Source organism: Sander vitreus, chromosome 16 (genome assembly GCF_031162955.1).
Source record: "Sander vitreus isolate 19-12246 chromosome 16, sanVit1, whole genome shotgun sequence".
In the NCBI taxonomy this organism is placed as follows: Eukaryota; Metazoa; Chordata; class Actinopteri; order Perciformes; family Percidae; genus Sander; species Sander vitreus.
In genome coordinates this window covers 21,820,973-21,841,142 of record NC_135870.1, presented here as the reverse complement: position 1 = coordinate 21,841,142, position 20,170 = coordinate 21,820,973, and the positions used below count along the sequence as shown (strand labels likewise).

Here is a 20,170-nt window from a genome sequence, read left to right as displayed (position 1 = left end):
GACTGGACGGGTTACAAATCTTGTGTTGACACCTAACCAGCTGCCTCCTGAGTGGTGAGGACAGGGATCAGGTCATGATGTCACCTAATGATAACCCCCGTGTCACCTTTCACCTCTGACACCCGTTGACAATCACTTCCTCCTAAAAGCAAACTTATCTCAGCGGTGCTGCAGAGAATGTCTGAAGCAGAACTTTCTTCTCCTCCCCGTGGTGTGAGTGTGTGAGTCTTATCTGGACACGTATCAGCAGAGATTGGGGATCGGGTTTCCACACAGGGGGTGTGTTAATGGGGCCGCTCTTCTGTGGCCCCCGGGGAACATTCACAGTAAGACACCTTTGGGATCGGTTACGGCACCGTTACGAGTTTGAGAGACACCTGTTTGACTCGCATAGTTCACAAATGTGAACAGATGGAAGAGACACGTGGGTGAGAGCACGCACAATACACATGCACAACACACACAATAGTTCAGACTGCATTTCAGTTATTTGCAGATGAACTTAGGGGTCGTCTGCAAATAGGTCCGACTGTAAATTTAAAGTCACACTCAAGGTAAGGAAACTGGAAGGAAAGATGGATAGATACATGAGACTTGAAGGGGGTCCTGCGGAGTTTTCTTTTAGCCACAGGAAACCTTTAACAATCCACATCTGTACCTACTCCTCACATCCATGGAATAACTGTCCAAAAGGACAATTTTGTAGCCCTAACATTTATTACAAAGTGTAAATATAGTCTCCTACTGCTTTGCTGTTGGACTGCCGCCTTTTCAGCACAGACTTTATGACTTATTTACTCATCCAGATGTCATTTTAACTGCACCTTTTCTTAAATACATGTTTATTGTTGTCCTCAAAGTCGGTGTTAATCATTGCGATGTGGAAAATGATCCCAATTGGACGACACAGTCTTGACATAAAGTGAAATTAATCCTCAAATGTTTATAGTCATAGTTTGCCACCATGTCAGCTATTATAAAATCTGTCAAGATCAAACTTTTTCCATCTTTCAAAATAAGAAGAATAAGAAGAATAGCAAAATTGTGATTATGCCAGCACAATGAAGTATACTTCACAGATATCTAACTAATAATGACTTGGTCACTCAGATCAATGATAAGCTTCTGTACCAGCTTTAATTAAAAATAACTTTTGGGTTGCCAACACACAATTATAACTGCCGGCTAAATTACTGAGATTAGGCTGACTTAAAAAATATTATTTATGATGGCTTTTTACATTACAACAAACTATCAAGTCTGTTTTTTCAATGTTATTACTGCAGGCCAGTTGCTGGTCTTGATGCTGTGCAGTCTGGATTAATTCAAGATTGCTGGGAGAGGCTATAATAAAATAGAAAAGGATCCTTCCCTCACAACCTGGAAAACCAAAATGCATGCATTCTAATGGCTTATTAATGATGTGCAAGTTAATACAACTATGACTTATTAACCATTAGCAAAGTGGTAGTGTTTAGTGACAACATCCTCCCGAGGTCTGCCTTATTGTAAAACAGCTCCGTGATTACAGTCACTGAGCTCTGAGAAAACACTTTCTCTTCTCTCTCCCGGTGGATAGAATTCAGTAGAAGCAGACATTATTCTAGACAGCTCGGAGGTTTCTAACACTCACCCCATGCTGCGCCACAACAGATAAAATGAATCATCGCAAGTACTGCTGGCGCTTATGTGTGTGTGTTTTGACAGAAACTTTTGTTACAGTCAAAAAAGGATATTAAGACTATCAGCGGCACGAAAGGCAACAAGCCTTACAGCGGTGAAGTGGGAATACGCAGAGTGACTTTCAGCTGTTGTCTCACCTCAGCTTGGCTGTATCTGTGTGTGTGTGTATATGTGTGCGCGTTTCTTTGTGTTGACCCCGCCAAGTGTTTTTGGCATCCATGGGAGTGTGCGTGCACGCAGAGGGGTTGGGTCCGTGGCATGCATATGTGTATTTTTAATTCGTCAGGTGTGTGTGTCTGAATGCATGCGTTTCTGGATTTCACGTGTGCATGCACGCATGTGTGTTCTGTCGGCATGCATGTCTAGATCTGTGCCCTTTTGGCTTTGTGTTTGGGTGGATGGGCATAAGGGCTGTTTTTATAGGAAACAGTGCTGCTCCTGTGGGCATTGCACTGCCTACCACTGACATGCAGCTCTTACAACCCTGGAGTCACTCTCCTCTCACAACAGTCTTCTCCAACGGTCATTTTTTTTTTATCTCCTAACTATAGACATTCTTCATAGAGTGTTTGAGTTGTGACAAGCTTCTCCCTCTTTCCTTTGCTCTTTTCATGAATAAATCACACGTTTTACTTTCCACAAGTGTTTGGATTGGTTTAAACTAACTCTGATGCATTTGCCTGTGTGGTTCTGTTCGTTTTGGGCTGGTGTGAAAGCTGTCAATCAAACTTTTTTTGTTCTGCTTCCAAGCTTTTGAGGTGTGAAGGCAAGACAGACAAATGGCAGGATTTGAATACAGTATATATGTGATTTTAGCATACGCTCAATGGTAAACTCCTTTTAAATCTGTCTTCTGACAGACAAGAATGTCAAGAAAGTGATCTGCCAAAATGTGTAAGTGACTTATTGTTTATGAAAATCATTTAGTAACCCTAACATGTATGTGCATAACCACATGAATTAGATTTCATGATCAATCGGAAATTGAAAAGGTGTGTTGTGCATGTATGCTTTTCTGTGTATAATGGCTGTGACATGTGATTGCTACACAGTAACTGTCTCCTCCATCTCTACAATAATATCATGTTTCTACCTGCTTACTGATTACTGTATTCATAAAATGAGGATGACTTGCAGTCTTGACTAATACTCAGTTATTTCTTTGTGAGCTCTGTAAAACCGGAGAACATAAATACACACATACAATGATGCATGAACTGATGTCGGTCACCGGAATTTGACTCCCCCCTGTGGGTCCATGTAGCGATGTTGATCACAGTCGCCAAAACTGTCCAATCATTGAGTTAGCTGTCAGTCTGTATAACTTCATGTCTATAGCTACTGGCTTGTTTAAAGAAAGAGAAATACACTTAAAACATGCAGTACAAGTGTACATTGTCTTATTACACAACAATGCAGTGTCTGATGATCATCACCACACTATTCTGGCTCTAATAACAATTTGCATAATTAACTGCACATTATCACTTGGGCACCATCCATATTTAATGAGTACTAGACTTTAAGACATGACACTTCCATTCTAATCAAGGAGTAATCCACAATGAGCCGTGCACTTACAAAAAATAAATATTGCATACATAAAGCAAAGTGCATATTGTTTTGCTAATGTTTGTGGAACATCTTATACCACAGCCATGTGATGATGGTGGGAAGTTATTCCAATAAACTATGCAAATTTAAATATTTAGTTTTAGCACTGTTTATGTCAACTTTAGAACAAGTTAAAGAAGCTGTTCAATTAGCTGATTGGAGCAAATTTACAGATATGCATGTGTTATAGTGTCGAACGGTGCCACGTGGTAGATTTTTTATCTAGTTTAAATGTATCATAAGCCTGTATATGGGTGTGGTCATGCTCATGTAAGTCATCTGTCTGTCATTCAGTGATTAATTGACAAGTGTTTCCATTGTCCATTAGTAAGTCATCCAGCAATTAACTGACCACCCAATTCCTCTGTCACATAAGCGATTAGTAGTTTTCATTTCCCAACTGTTAATCAACCTGCGAGTATTCCACTGGTATGTCCTCCAGCAGGTAAAAGATTGTTGACTGTCCAACATATCACTTAGTGATGGAGATAGTGAAGTATTTTCAGTGTCAAAACAAGAGCCATCCAGTGATTAATTATTGAGTGTGCCCATTAGCATCAAGTCATTCTTCATACTAGCGTCGTCTAGTATGCTACATGGAAATCAACTGAGTGGCATATCTTTTGTCAAACAGCGCGCAATCCAGCAGTAATTGACATTTAGATTGATTACACCCTGCAAGTCATTCAGTTGCATTTCCATTGTCTACCATCCAGCAGATAACGGACTGATAAATCCACTAGCCAGTCGTCCTGCTTTTTACTTGATCTGTTTTTTATGTTCTTTGGATGAAAAAGGTCAGAACGTTGTTGACAGTTTATCTATTATTGTTCAGACATGATTTTTATCTTCATGTGATACAGCAAATATTTAAAAAATGCAGTTTGACCCATGTTTGCATCTTTACTCCTGTCTTTATATGCTATACATTGTGTTGTGAAATGTCTATAACCGCTTTCTGTGCACAGCTACAGGTTTTACAGGTGTATGAAGAGTAGTAGTAAAATTATTTAGTTAGTGGCATTACACGCCACAGACATGCCACTGCGTACGTGTCTGTCCACAGACGTGTCTGTCCACAGACAGTGTTGGGTTGCTGTAAGATCACACCACCAGATGCAATTAAAGCCCTATAGGGATTATTTGAAGGTTTAAAATAAATGTGTGCCCCCTGAGGCATTCAAACCACAACGTCTAGAGCTGGCATTAGGAGGCTGCTCTCTGAAACTTAAACCTAATGTTACAGTTTCTATCCCTTATACCTGCCACCTCCTGAATGCATCGTCTCCTGTGTGGCCCAACACAAGTCAGAACACACAGACAGGCCTCGACGCTATCACACTGCATGTCAGTTCTCAAATCACGGCCTACGTTGTGTTAGAACAAAAAACGGCAGTCGCAAAGGAATGCCAATGGAAAGTACCCGTGCTATGACAGCTACATGGCGAATTCTTCACAATTTGCATTTCAACCGCAGTAATTCTTCAACTAACCATCCTGTTGCAAGGAAAATGATGTTCTCATTCACTGATTCACTGACTTTCTGTGCTTTTACAATTTCAACAAAACAACACTTCCTGCATATGTTTCAGAATAAAAGCTTTCCAGGGAAGGCAAAGGAAACTGCTGGGACAGTTTTAATATGAACCAGATGCCTGATATTTGTATTAATAGCAGCAACAGCTAATCACACTTCTAGAAATCTTCTAAACTATGATCAAGTTTGCTTATGTAAAAGGAGAAAATTCTAAAGAATTAGAGATGTTTTCTCTTCATTAAACTAAGAGCTAAGTAAGTGTGTACTAAACGTCTAGTGAAACACAACTTGATTAATTCTACACATTAGTTACACTTCCTTGAACTACCATTAATGAAGGGGGGGGAGGGGAAGGCTTGGTCTCTAAACGACTTCTAATTGCTACCTGGAGACAGCTTTGCCTGAAAAAAAAAAAAATCTTCTCCCCCATCCATTTGAGGGTTGATTGACGTTAGAGAGCTTGAACTGTTCTCCTGGGACCCTACACACAGCCCCTTTGTGGGGCCATTAGAGCCACGCAACCATGATGTCATGCAGAGTGACTACAGCGAGGTCCATCAAAGACTAGAGCCGCAGCTTGAACCTTTACTACTCCCACACAGGAAGGGGTCCAAGGTTCTCTCTCTCTCTTTCTTTCTCTTGGGTGTGTTGTGCTTCAGTCTCCTAGCGACCCCTCGCCTCAAAACGACATACCCAAAACTGGCGCATGACATCACCACCCGCCGCTCATTTATGACTTATTAAGCGCGTGTTCCATTTCTTGTAAAACATTTACACCTTTTTCACAGTAGTGTGTCTTCTGTGTTCGACTCCAGAAACACACAATCGTTTTATGTATTTCTAGAAGTGTTGAGAGACACTGGAGGCCTGTTGTTGGTTAAGGATTCTCAGGAAGGTTTCAGTAGGAGAGCGTGGAAGCCAGAGGGGTACAGCCTGAGGGAGCCGGCAGTGGTCTGATTATAAAGAACCCCTTTTTTCTGCAAAAAAAACCAAAACCGACAACACACTCCATTGTCATTGGAAGTGTAAAATGTGTTCCAACCCTGCGTCTAATCCCTTCCAGCTGCTTGGAGAGTTGTGGTGTCTCTAATCCAGAGATGGTCTGTATCCTCAGTTGAGTTCAAGCCCAAAGAAGCGACCACTGATGGGTCTGATTCTATTGGGCATTGCTGTGGCCTGGCAACGCCCCCTGACCAGATACCCGGGGAAGATGTCTCGCCATATTTCCCCTCATACAGCGCCGGAAACAAAGAGACGGCATGTCTAATAACGGCAAAACCACCAAGCGAAAGACAAAGTATGCATTTTGCGTTGCCAGCAAACTATTCATGTAAAATATATGTCTGAGTGTGGGCCTCCTCAGAACAATGCAGACGTTTTTTTCTTCAACAATATAGACAGCAGATAGCCAGGATGCACAGAACAGATGCGACAAAACCGAGACGTATGCAACCACAGTATGTCAGTGTGTCTGGATGTTGGGGACACAGCTCAAGGGGAAGTACCGTTGCTTGAGATGTAAGAATTGGCTGATGATAAAGGACCGTCTCTCCCTTTACATGTGGTTTGGCTGTCGGAGGATGCAGGATCCCAGTAAGAATGGGAGTTTTGTTCATCCCGTCTTCTGTTCTCATCATGTTGTCATTTGCGTCTTTGATGTAGGGGATAGTTTAGGCTCATTGGTTTTGTTTTTTACCGAATTTCATTGGAAATCAAGCAGGTTTTAATAAGAACCAGAGTGATTTAATGAGATTTCCACCTGGATTTGTATATTGCCATCCCTCTAAAAGTTGTGTTTCCTGCTAAAAGAAGACACTGATGATTTGTGACGAGAACAGCTTAGAAAGACAGCAAGAAAGTAAAACAGAAATATAAGGTACAACCACAGTGGGGTGAACTTTTTCTTGGATTGCTTTCTTTTATGACATACTATATGTATCTGTAAGATCTTTAGGAAGAATAGAACTTATAGTATATGCAAAATGCGTGTTTAGGTGTGTGTGTGTGTGTGTGTGTGTGTGTGTGTGTGTGTGTGTGTGTGTGTGTGTGGATATAGGCGGAGGGTCTTGTACTGGCCTCTGGGTGGTTAAGTAGGGAGGAGGCTGAGCTGTGACCACGTTCCAGTCAACTGCTCATGAAAACAGCGACTCAGCCGAGTGCTAAAAACAAGTGGCATACGCCGTCTGACTCAAATCACGTCTCATCACAAGTGCCGCGCCTCACGACCACAGGGCACCCGACACCATCTTTAACCTCTGAGCCACGCTACTCACATCAAACTGCCGTCCTCCGCCCTCAACGGAGCAACAGTCTGCAGCTTCTACCGTCTCAGTTATGCAAACGTTCAGGGCTATATATATATATATATATATATATATTAAATCCCCATATTCAGCATTTATTAGGTTTATAACTTATGCATAGTTAAAATAGTTGTATGCAGGTGTAGTTTATGTGTTAACCTGTTTGTCAACAAATATAACTCCTGTAGGCATAATATACAATATAGTAAAACATAATACAATAATATTAAATATGTCCTCATAGGAAAAGTTATAATTGTTGACAAATAGTTTACATTAATAAACACTTAAAACTGTATATCTGCTTACAACTACAATACCATTCATTACATGTTTGTACTGCTTATAGCTAAATAATTAAAACAAAGTCAGCCAAATGACTCCATTACATCAGTTTTAACACAAGTAGCAAAACAAAAGCGTCCAAAAGAAATAAATCTCAGAAATTATGATTAAAATCAGGAAGTAAACAATATTACAATTCTGACCAGGCAATGCCAACTTTCAATACTTGCAATACTTGCTGCTTTAGACACATTAAAGTTATTACCGAAAAACTAGGTAAACGTGGAATCAGGATAACAGAGGGTAACTGTTTCTCATGCCCTTAATCTGATTTGGAAGAATGAGAGATACTGCTTTACCACACACTTGGCATCTTGAAACGGGCAGTAAGCCTCCAGGAAGAGGGTGGTGCTCCATTCCCCACCCCGACCCTTACCAGGCCATACTATAACCCCTTAATGTAAATTGGGTTTGTAGAAAATCGTGTTTGTAGGTCTCAAAGGAAGATATCATTTGGGTATTGATACTGAAATTCGGAACTAGTATCGTTTTTCAATACCTCGCCCTGACATCCATACGTCCATACTTGCCAGCTCAAAAGAATAAAATGTGAACAGCACAAATTGCAGAAGAAAAAGTGTTACCAATCGACATTTTTTGCAGCCATTTACTTTTATACCAGCTGTTTCAACAAGTTCAAAAGAGTGCAGCATCGTTAAAGACTAGAAACCAGACACGACCCATAAGACAAGGCAAACACGTGCTGTAATTACTGTACATACAGTATTACAACAGTCATCAGACAGAACAGCTGTCACCTGCTCTTTATAGCTGTTATAAACGGCAGGATTGGCCAAGCGGCAGAAAGGATAAGAACACCTAAAGCACATGATCCTTTTTATGATTATTAATACATATTTACATGCTCACACTCAAAAAGGATCACTAAAGCTTCTGGTATAGATTCATTCAAATGAGACAGACCGAGACAGACAATCATCTGTAACGTTTGCTACCTAAACACCTGCATGCAAAGTATACCACTCGGGGACAGAAACAGCCTCAGAGATGAAAGTGTTGGAATTAGAAAGCGTAGAAGAATCAGACGGAGAGGGTGCGGGGGGAGAAGAGAGGCTTTCTAGCAAGGAAAGATTCTGGCCGCTTTCTGAAAGTGCCCCTAATCCACCCTTAACTCCATTACATGTGGGACACTTCGGCGATAAGCCCAACAATAGCGGAGAGAGCCCATCCCAAATAGCATCACATTGCCGACACACTTTAACACAATTATTCACAAACACAAAAAAGGGCAGCCACTGCATTTTGGGGGGGGGGGAAACTATTTCAATTTCAGATATGGCTTCAGACGGAAACTGGGCCAATGCAGGCTTTGATGTCTTAATTGTGTGTGTGTGTGTGTGTGTGTGTGTGTGTGTGTTTTTTAATACCAAAGAAACTGAGGCTTATTGATGGAATAAAAAAGACAGAGAGGAAGAGACAGGAAATGGAGATGGTGTGAAAGAGACAAGGAATAAGAAAACAAGAAAGGGAAAAAAGAGAAAAGAAGACAGCCAGAGAGAAGGAGAATGAAGGGAAAAGAAAAGCAAGCAAAATATGGCGGGAGAGAGTGACAAATAGGCCTCAGATATAAAAGAACGAGTGACAGAGCAAAGTACAGTAGTTGAATGGGCCTTGATTAACTGTGGCACGGGGTCAAAGCAGGGCCTCTGTCTGCTGGGGCCCGGCTTGTGTGTGTGTGTGTGTGTGTATGTGTGTGTGTGTGTGTGTGTGTGTGTGTGTGTGTAATTGTAACAGACTGTAATTTCCACTCCTGAGACATGTGAATGCAGTTTGTAAGACACAATACTCAACTTTTTCTCTGGTTAGTTTATAGGGCAGCTGTAGTTTTGTGTACACAGCAAAACCTCATAAAACCATGGTGGAGGCTGCTGAACATGAAACTTTTTTTTTTTTAAATGTAGCTTGTAACTTCCTTGTTCATTAAAAAGGAATAGTTCAACATTTTGAGAAATATGCTTATTCACTCATTTGGCCGAAAGGGTTGAATAAGAAGATCAATAGCGCTCTCAGGTCTGTCTGTTTAATATGAGGCTACAGCTCAGAGATGGTTAGCCTAGCTTAGCATAAAAAGCGGAAGCAGGGGGGAACGGTTAGCCTAGCACTGTCCATAGGTAAAAAAGAAAGAAAATATCACCTACAGCACCTCTAAAACTCTCTGATTAACAAGTTATATAGTGTTTGTTGTAAATATGTATGCATAGTAGTTGTATTGCTCAAGCTAATTAGCATAATTCAGAGTAATTTAGACACTGTAGTTACTTACTGGAAGAAAATCAAACAAATCAGACATCTAACTCAAGTGTCAATAGTAGTAAATAGACTTTTCAAAAGTGTGTGTGTGTGCGTCTGTGAGTCTGTCACAGGCCTCACCTGGGGGCTGACGCTGGGGCCGTAGCCCATGCCGGGCGAGTTCATGGAGTGGGGACCCATGGGCGAGCTGATGACGGAGAAGGGGGAGGCCAGGCCGTTCATGGGCGAACTCAGCGTGCTGATGGGAGAGTGAAGAGAGCCGGAGGGCCCCATGGACGTCGGACTGAGCAGAGACGGGTGCATTCCCCGGTGGGATGTGGGTGAGCCCAGGGGCGAGGACGTCAAGTGCCCCGACGAGTCTGGTCGGAAAAAAACAAAAACAAAGAGGGCAATTGGAAACAACTCTGGGTTGGATGTTGCTGTGACATTTTATGATTTTCACTGCAAATTTCAAATAACAACATCTTCATGAAGATTTTGTCAGCATGCTTCCCCCCCCCAACATAAAACTTTTTTTCACATACACCTTTAGATTGTTCTATCTTTAGATAGAAGGACATTTTCACACTTGAGCTAATTAGAGTTAGTCCTGTCCAAAGTTGACAATCCAGCACATCTGGTGAAGTGTGAAAGCAGTTGTTGAATCTGAACCCGGTCCAGGAAAATGCACAAAATAGCAATAACACTTGAGACAATTAAATCCACTGACAGCTCTTGTGAAAAACAACTACAGCATGTGAGTCAGTGAAGGCTGATGGCTACGCAGTGGTTCCATCCCTCAATGAAGAGTTTACCTCATCACAAGTGCTTCCCTCAGGGATCTACGAGGACAGGATGTACATCTATAATGGATGTGGTTGATGAGTGGAGTAGTGGGCTCCGAAGAGCTGTAATATATTATATATAATCATAGCTGAGGGAAAAGATTGAAGTCATGGGTAGTGATAAGAATAAGCTCATGTGCTCTGTCTGTCTCTCTCCTCCTCTCCTAGACACAGTCTACTCTGTACTTTGACTTAAGTTAGCGGGCCATCTTCCCATCAGCTGTCAACACAGAAGATATGGGACAGGCAGGAGCGCGAGCACAGACTCAGGGTACTGTGGTATGTCACTGAGAATTTGGCGACAGCGCTGTATGTGCGCCGATAACAACTCCCTCCCTGTCTCGCCCTTTCAACACGGCACCTCTTCCTTTCATTCATTCATTCATAGCTGGCTTTCCTTCCATTCTCGCCCTTTTCTCCGTCCCTCTGCTACTTCTGTCCAATCTGCAAATCGTGGCGGAGGGATCAGACTTCTTTGGCGCTTGCATTGCTTTTCTTATAGTGTCTAATCGAGTGTGTTGACTTGACTTTTGAACAAGGAAAATTATATTTCCTCTTTTTGAGCATTCACTTATTCACTACAATTGGTTTCAAAGCTGCAACGAGAATTTTGAACACATTTGAGATGAGTTGGTTGGACGAAACAAAACATCTGAGGACATCATTTTATGAAAATGATATACACACCACCATGCTAGAACAATGTATCCAAATTGCATAACCCTACAGCTCACATAAGACAGTTTATGGTCTCGGTGATGAGTCCTTTGTCCTAACTTTACCCTTCTCCTGTACCCTGTCCTATTTTGACAACACAACTTTGCTCTCTCTCTGCAGCAGGGACATGGACTAGTTATGTAATACAAGTGTGGCTTGCCGATCACACTCCCACGTTTCATAAGTGACCAGTTCCTCCGTTTCCTGGCAGTGGAATAAAACTGATGGATTGCTCAATTAGTTGACAGCCGAGAACAACGAGTCCAGTTCACAGCTATTTTCCTGTCGCAGCAGTGTGCGTGTGTGTGTGTGTGTGTGTGTGTGTGTGTATGTGTGTGTGTGTTCTTTGTGGTGTATTTCTGCTGTAAAGACTGAATGCAGGATAAAAGAGGGGGAATCTTTTGCGTGGTTGCCCCCTGCATCAGCAATCCTCAGAGCAGCACCCTAGCTGACAGCTCAGCCAAACCAAACACTTCCTGCACATCCTACTTGCCTCACAAGCACTTCCTGTAAGCACATATACACACACACACACACACACAGGCCCCCATCCTTCCAAAAACAAACACACATCCTTCTTAATAAAGGGCTAACAACAGCTCTGCATCTAGCTGTATTGCTTCAGTGTTTAATCCTGACAGATAGCCCTTAAGCTTCTATCTCTCTGATTACATTTTTCCCCCTAAAATGCACCCACACACATAATTCCTGAAAAATAAAAGAAATAAATTAAGAGCTCTCCCTGAGCCAACAATTCCCATAACTCTTGGCCAATTGGGTTTTAATTCAGGCAGATAAAGAGAGCTGTGGTATTAAGGTTGCCAATCTGCCATTGTAGGTCCCAGCAGGGGGGGAAGCTCAGCTGACAGGAGTTGCAGCAAGGCCCCACCTCGAGGGGGATGAGTGAGACAGGCTGGGAGGTAGATCAGACTCTCTCTCTCTCTCTCTCTCTCTCTCTCTCTCTCTCTCTCTCTAACACACACACCTTTTTTTTTGGAGAACAGGAACAACCAGAGCAGAAAATGTACTGCAAAATCTCAGAACATCCTCTCCTTCCAGATAAACAGGAAGCAAACTGTGTGGCTACGTGGTCATATTGTATGTGATGTGAATGGTATCATTTGAGAAAACCCCCCAGGACAAATAGATATCTCACAGCAATGTGTGTGTGTGTGTGTGTGTGTGTGTGTGTGTGTGTGTGTGTGTGTGTGTGTCTCTATATTCTTGTTGGAGTTGGGTTGCCATTGTAGGATTACAGCAGGATGAAAAGGACTCTGTCCTAATCCTCCCCGGAGAGGAGAGGAGATGAGAGTAGAGGAGATGAGTCTAGATGGGAAAAGAGGAGAGGAGGCAAGAGAAGAAAGGAGAAGAGAAGAGAAGGAGAGGAGAGCAGAGATAAAGAAACAAGGAGAGGAGTGGAGAGGATAGGAGAGAAGGGAAAACAAGGAGAGGAAAAGAAAAGACAACATAAGACAGGACCAGAAAAAGATAAAGGAAAGGTGAGGGGAGGTGCTAGTCTTTTCTATAGATTACAGTCTAAGTGTCACATTGACACTCCTGCCTGTATTTCTTAATGTACCCCCATCCTCCCAACCTGTTGAGCTGAAAGCGAAACATGTTTGATAAGTAGTCTTGAGAAAACACGGCGAGCTCCAGCAACCGTTTGCACTATCTGCAAAAAGCATCAAATAAACATGCCCACAAGAATGGATCACAGTGTAAAAAGAGAAAACCAGTGAGCGAGGGCAGGGCATTCAAGCATCCAAAAAAATGAGTGCCAGTCGTCCACAAAAAGGTTGACTGATGTTTAGACGAGGGGTTGAAGTGCTACTGAGCGTCGTCGTTTGCGGCCTCTGCCTGTCAACTGGCCTGCATCGCCGGGCACACAAAGGCACAACTGACAGCTACAAATAAGCAAATTAGGGCCCATCTTACAGGCAGGCGCAGACAGAGCTCTCCACTTAACACTTCTGTACTCCATACAAGCATCTCCTATTTCTAAACAATGCTCCCCCTCCCTCGCTCTCGCCTTCCTCGCGCTTTTGTTCCGCCGTTGGGTGTGATTACACAGGGGAAAGTCGTCAATTTGTGTTCTGGCTGTTGCTGGCTCGTGCATTTATCATATGATAAACGGAGGATTGAGAAGAGGATGGATGATGAGACGAAAGGGGACGGTGCTCAACGGAAAGATGACAGCGCACGGCGTTCATCCAAACCGCTTGAAACAACCGTACGCTTTTCTGACGGGTGATCTGTCGTTGTTGGGATTAATGGACGTCCTTTCCCAGAAAAAAATGACACCATCTGTCATTTGTCCTGCAGCAAAGGAGGAAACGTCTATAATAAGTTGGTCAGGTTTGTTCAGAATGAAAGCGAAGGGAATTTTAGAGGTGTCATGATTGTCACGTAAAGATGGGTTTGGATGCATGTTTGATCTAGGCAGTGCAATTTGCTACAAACAAGTTGAAAATGTTTTAACGAGAAAAAAAAACCTACTTCTAAGCTTACTTTAAAATAACTTTTTCCCCACCGCAAAAACTGGTGTGAATGGCATGCAAAACTTGCTCGCCAGAGGCTACAATTCACGTGCAGTCACCCTCTTACCGTCAACATTGTTTTCTTTTACCCATAAAAAGGTGCCCATCCCCAAACTTTTACCAAGATGTTTTAGTTGCCTAAACTTGCCTAAACCGAGAATGTCGAAACGAGAATATGAATCATTTTTCAGTCGTAAGAGTTGTTTTTAGAGGCACAGACGCACAATCTACTTTGACATTTCAGTTTTAGGTCTTGTTGAATAAAACAAATCTAGCGGAGTGGAGGATGTTCTGTGGTCTCTATAGTTACACTGAGTCACTAATATACCAATTGTTGGCAGGGGAGAGCATATCCTGAAGGAACACAGCAGAGGGTGCACCGTTTGTTAGCTGAACAGACCCTGTGATGAAAGGTGACGGGCTGAGGGGGCCTCTGTAACAGAAACCTACCTGACTTTCCATCTCTCCTTAAGTCTTTTAGCCCGTCATTTACAACTACTGTGTAACTGTGTGAGAGACCCAAGGCGTGAATGTTCCCTATCAGCTCTTAAATTGAAACAGAGACTTTGATTTGGCAGAAACGGTTTTCTAGTTTCTCCCATAGTAGCGATTCCCAATTTAGGGCCGATATCCCCTCAGGGAGCCTCAGGAAGAAAATGAGGGTTCGTGCAACGATTTATGTGACAGAGAAGATAGATATGTACTTATGCTCTTTTCATAATTCTATTACAAACCTAGTCTAGTTTTTTTGATTGGTTTATATAATGGCTGAAATGTAGCCCATGCTTTCTAAGTTACAGAAGCCTACTGTACATGGAGGGCACTTGGATGTTGTGTTTTTAAAGCACTACATAAATCAACTTGAATATATTGGATCAATTTACCTCTGCAGGACTGAATCAATCTAGAAGGGAAACTCACTCTCTTGTCGAAATGTCAGCAGCTCATACACACATGCATCACACAGCTTTTATAAAGACTACAAATGACTCAGCTGGCTGCAGAGCTAATACCAATGGTCGCATTCCCTAACTAGCCCATGAGCTCGAGTTGCCTCAGCCAACAGCAAAGAATGATGCATTATAGATGGAAAGTGCACCCCTACACCCCCCACGGTAGTCTGAACTATCCCTGGAGCAGATGAAACCTTGAAGTCGGTCTTTTTCGTTCTTTGGCATGTTTCCTCAGCAGTGTTGGGTACAGTAACGTAACTACTTTTCCGGGTAAAAAGCAGTGTAACGCTGAAAATTTGGTCACGAAACGTAGTTCCTTTTTCAATTTGGCGCAACGTTACTTTTCCCGGGGACAGATTTGACAGCGACACTGCCTTCTCAGCTGCGCGCTCACAAGCTCCACACGGGACGTGACAGTGGCTGGTAGCAGAGCAATCATGGCAAGCGAGAAGCAGCCAAAGCTAACTTTTGAGAGCGTTTTAAGCTTCGTGGCTTTTTTGCTGGACGGCGCTCTGAGCCAGGCAGACACAAAGCTGACAACCTCACAGATGGATACGGTGGAGATGGCCTCATACATACATGCAGCGGACCGCTGTGTTGGTTGCACGGACACGCAAGGATTTCCAAGAATTTCCAGAAAAGAGTCTACGACAATGCACGGACCATCGTGGCTGCGCGACCAGTACAAGTCGATACAGACATTACATAGTATACACTAACAGCGTGTAACACCAATGACCTGCTGATGTGCATTCAACCAGCGCTGGACTCGTTCATAATGAATCAGCCGTCACTCTGTGAGGAGAGAATCCAGCCTGCAGTGGAGTTCAGACACTTCACTGATAAACCATAGATTGGCTTTATGGTCAAAGCTAGTTTTTGTATGATTAACTTCAGTCTCTGCCAGAGACGCCTGCTTTTAAAAGTAACGACTAAAGTAAAAAATTACTTTCCATAGGGGGTAACTAAGTAAAGTAACGGATTACTTTAAGAAGTAACAAGCAAACACTATTTAAAAAAAAAGTAACTTCCCCAACACTGTTCCTCAGTAGTCGCTTCTGTAGCTTCATGCGTCTTTTCCTGTCAACGTCTCTTTCACCTAACTTCTGGACACCATGTCCGTTGTGTCTTCCCTTTTTAAAAACACATTTGCAGTCACAAGCAGGTGCCTGCACAAACAGACAGATGCTCATTTTTCACTCCGCGGCTAACTCTCCTCCTCTATTATTCATCTAATGGTGCCACGGGGGAGACTTAGTGGAACACGAGGACGTGGGATGCAGCAAAAAACAGAAAGGGAGAGCTCATACATCTCAGTAAATCACATACTTTACATCCAGTTGCCAGTTTGCCCTTAAATCTCTTCAACTCCCTATCAGTGGAATCGACTGTCAATAGTCACATCATAATGCTTTGTGTCGTCCGTGTTTACAAAAGGAAGCATCGAGCAGTGCCAGTTTTAGGTTAATACCCCTATAGCTTCTGTCCAATCCCGCATTCTCCTGAGACTTTGTTAGAACTTTCACTACAGCACAAACACACACTAGATGTGCACAAACAAACAAGAACATTCAGACTGGCTCCGTGCAGATCCTTGAGCAGACAACGGGTTTTTTTATACCACTTTGCTGGCGGTGGGTCAGCCGAGGGATGATGCCATTGGCGAGACAGCAGCCAGGAAAAAAAAACAAAAAAAACGAACATTTCACGGATTGACTTTGACGTAAATGAAGCAGTCATGAGTCACGTGCTCCTACACCGCAGCACAAAAGCAAACTGTGGCTCCTCGCAGAGAGAGACGTCTGGATGAAGCTGCGGCCTGTCAACATTAAGGCAGCCCCCATCCTTTTTTTTTTTCCTTTTCTCCATCCGTTGATTTGAGGCGACAAGCAGATTTTTTGTTATTATTCACAGGGACATTTTAGGAGAGGCAGGTGAGTCAGTTTTTGAAGCGCACCGAGCGTCGGAGCACAGACTGGATGAAACGCATGAAAGTCATTAGCATTTCTCAGGATTTATTCAGAGGAAGAGGAGAGATGAGGGGAAAAACATTCAACAAAAAAACCCCAAGAGATTCAGCCGGTTGCGTAAAAACCCAGAGCCCAAAATAACACAGGAGCCGGTAGAACAGCTTCATTTGCAGAGTTTTTACTGCTGATGTCTATATCACCATGACGACAGCAGGCTGATGTTTTAGTCAATTGTCCATAAAGCTCCGTGTGTATGCGCATTTCTATGTGTGTTCCAACAATTAGACTATTACTCATCAGCATCTTGTTTTCAGCATCACACTGTCTATTTTAATTAAATACCAATGTCATCACGCTTTGACTTACACATGTATATGTCTGTGTGTGTGTGTGTGTGTGTGTGTGTGTGCATTTGTGCTCATTAGTCAGGAAATGTCTCCCTACTGTTTTCCACTATATAAACAAACAGACTAATCTGGTCCCTTCAGTTAAGGTCCAGAGAGTAAACATCCCAGTATGATGTGTTTACTCTATGGATAGGGAGAGGTAGTGGGAGTATATGTGTGTGTGTGTGTGTGTATGTGTGTGTGTGTGTGTGTGTGTGTTTAGGGTGGGTGGGAGTTGGTGTAGTGGGCAGGCTCATAACTGGCTGATGACATGTGAACAGGTGATGTAAAACATGATGAGCACTGGCGAATGTTACTTTTGCACTTTACTTTTTGAAACAAAAATGTGTAATTTGCAATGATATGAAACGGAGAAAAGCGGAAAACGAGTGAATGTTTGGTATTTTTGCTTGATACATTATGTACTGTATACTGTCCCATTACAGTTGAATTAACCTCAGAGGGAGTCCACATTTGCAAGGAGTTGGAGTATGACCATAGACAATAAGTGGATCATTTTGCATGCCTAATGAAGCATAGTCCCTATAGACATCTATTCAAATCCCACAAATGTCTTATTTCATTAGTATCTGCTACAATCAATCAATTGATCCAGTGTTACTCTGTTTCTATATGGGTCTATTTGTCTGTCCGTTAAACAGACAAGACGTTTGGGTGGTAGTCCTGGTATTAGTCCGCCTGGATGCACACTTTTGAAGCCCCGACGTCTCAATTCTGGTGCGAGTAATGGTCAGTGGTGACTTGATGATGGTTCTTTCTCTTCATTTTCGTCAGAATATCACATTTATTATTACAAGACTGCAAGATGGAATATGAATATGCAAACCAGGGACTGATCAGAACAGATTTGGATGCAAAACAATGAACAAAACATCCAAGGAAGAATGAATAGCTGCAGATGGTAGCATTTTATAAGCACCTCTGAGACTTGGAACTAAGCAAAGGACATCACAGCCTTTCTTAATGCACAAAGGAAGCTTGACGTCAACACGGTTTTGTTCTTGGTCGCTTACTCCCCGCGGTCTTTGTGCTTTTTATAATCCCTGCACAGTCAAAGATACACTCCAGAAGAAACTCATACATTATGTTCACAAGGTCCCCCCCCCCCTTCACTCTTATTACTCTGAATCCTTCGGCCTCTTTACGGTAAACAAGGCTTGAAGAATGGTGCAAAAAGCCATCTAGTGCTGAAGGTGTTTGCTTTAACAGGCACTCCTGTGGAGACAAGATATGATCAGACAGAGCAGCTGCAACCGGAACTGCACCTTTATGATAGTTCATATCAAAAGCATCCAACTGTCTGTTAAGGCCTTTATCTGTGGGCATCCACAAACCAGCTAAAGCAAAAGAAAGGGGCCCTAATGTGGGATAAGTGGCAGAAAAGACCCAAAACAGGCCACCCATAATTTCACAGTAGGTGGGCCCCTAACAACCATCATTTGATACAGTGTTGATATAACCCGATTCTTTTTGCCTGCTGAAACAACTGCCCTCATTAAATGACTTAATTCTTCCCCTCCCACCTTCCCTTTTATTAATTTCTGTCTCTTGTGGGCTCCCTTTCTTTTCCTCCCATTTCAGTTCATCGCTCTGATAGCATGTGGATAAAAGCGCCAGCTCCTGGGGCATGCCGCTGCCCTCAGTGACTCTTAAGTGTCTGAAGAGGCCATGGAGCCGCGGCTGGCTGTGGCTAGCTGTGGCTAGCTGCCAGCTAAGCCACAGATTACTGGCGCTATTGCTGACTGTGCACCGACTGCCAACACTCTGATCTGCTGATATGGCCTACGATTGTTGTTTTTAGCTCAGAGGTGATACACCATCTCTCCCAGCCAGCTTGCGAGCAGAGCTGCGCGGGACGAGGCTGAGCACATGCTGCTCAGAGTAGAGGCTTGGAAATACTTCAGCATAAAGAATCTGACATACTGCTCGTTATGTTCTAGCCTAAATTATACACGAGACTGATGGCGGTTCGGTTAAGCAACTGTAAATACATTTCTTCCCAGCCGATCTGGACCCCCACCCCTCCTCCCCCCATGTAAGGGTGCCCTGGTCTATGCTATGTGTAGTCATGTCTATGTGTCTAAAATCATGTTCATTGTTTTCTTGTCGCAAAAATTCCTTGTGATTTCTGCTGCAACCCAATTTCCCCACGGGGGACAACTAACTAACTAACTAACTAACAGAACACATTGTAAGGGATTTATGTTGTATTATAATATCATAATTGCAGCCTGTATTTATATAAGTTATTTTGGAAAACGAGTACTATTCGCCTCCTCTGAAAGCTCTGACAAAAGTAGGCTACATCCACACTACTATGTTTTCAATTTAAAACAAATTTAAATAATCTCCATCCATACTAACATGCCTGAAAACTCATATTACAGACCATTCGCTTACACTTGGCATGTGTGTGCAAGTAAGGCTGATATAACGCTGCCAGACACAGCAAATTGTCGCAAATCACTTGAATGATAGCTTGCCTCCTGCACATGTAGGCAGTAGGAGCATTATAAACTGCAGAAATAAACTGCACAACAGCTGCTAACATCAACAACAAGGCCAGAAACCCCCCGGTAGTCGAGGCTGATGCCGTTTGTTTTCTTCCCGAAAAGGATCACATGATAAAAGGTGTGACCAATCAGGAAAGGACACGTCGGGACTGATAATACCTAATTAGGAAGCGAATGTGGGTGTCTGCGTCATCGTTTCCAAAGTTCTCTGTTTCCGCCTGTACAGACTAAAACGAGACCCTGGAGTGAAAAATGAGAAATGAGGAGGGCATGCTACAGCCTACAGAGGGTGCTTCATGCTCGTGTATCTACCTACTTTAAGTCAATGTAGGCTATGGATAGGCTATTGACAAAATGCTATCAAACCCTAACCCTAAATGGCCTCCGAGCAGAATGGTAATCTCCATTATGAGTATCTCCAAGTCGGCTTTATTTGCATTCATATTATAAATTTGCATCTATTGCTTTCGTTTGAAACGCCAAGAGAGCAACAAGT

At 42.8% G+C, this 20,170-nt stretch overlaps 1 protein-coding gene across 2 annotated transcripts in view; it reads right to left on the bottom strand.

Moving 5' to 3' along the window:
- The window catches only part of rxraa (retinoid X receptor, alpha a), a 117,052-nt gene that overhangs the window by 36,307 nt on the left and 60,575 nt on the right, over positions 1-20,170 (bottom strand). For both annotated transcript variants that reach the window (XM_078271695.1, XM_078271696.1), the window contains exon 3: positions 9,874-10,112. In XM_078271695.1, coding sequence (XP_078127821.1) covers positions 9,874-10,112 — 239 coding nt within the window. The remainder of the gene's footprint in view (positions 1-9,873; positions 10,113-20,170) is intronic.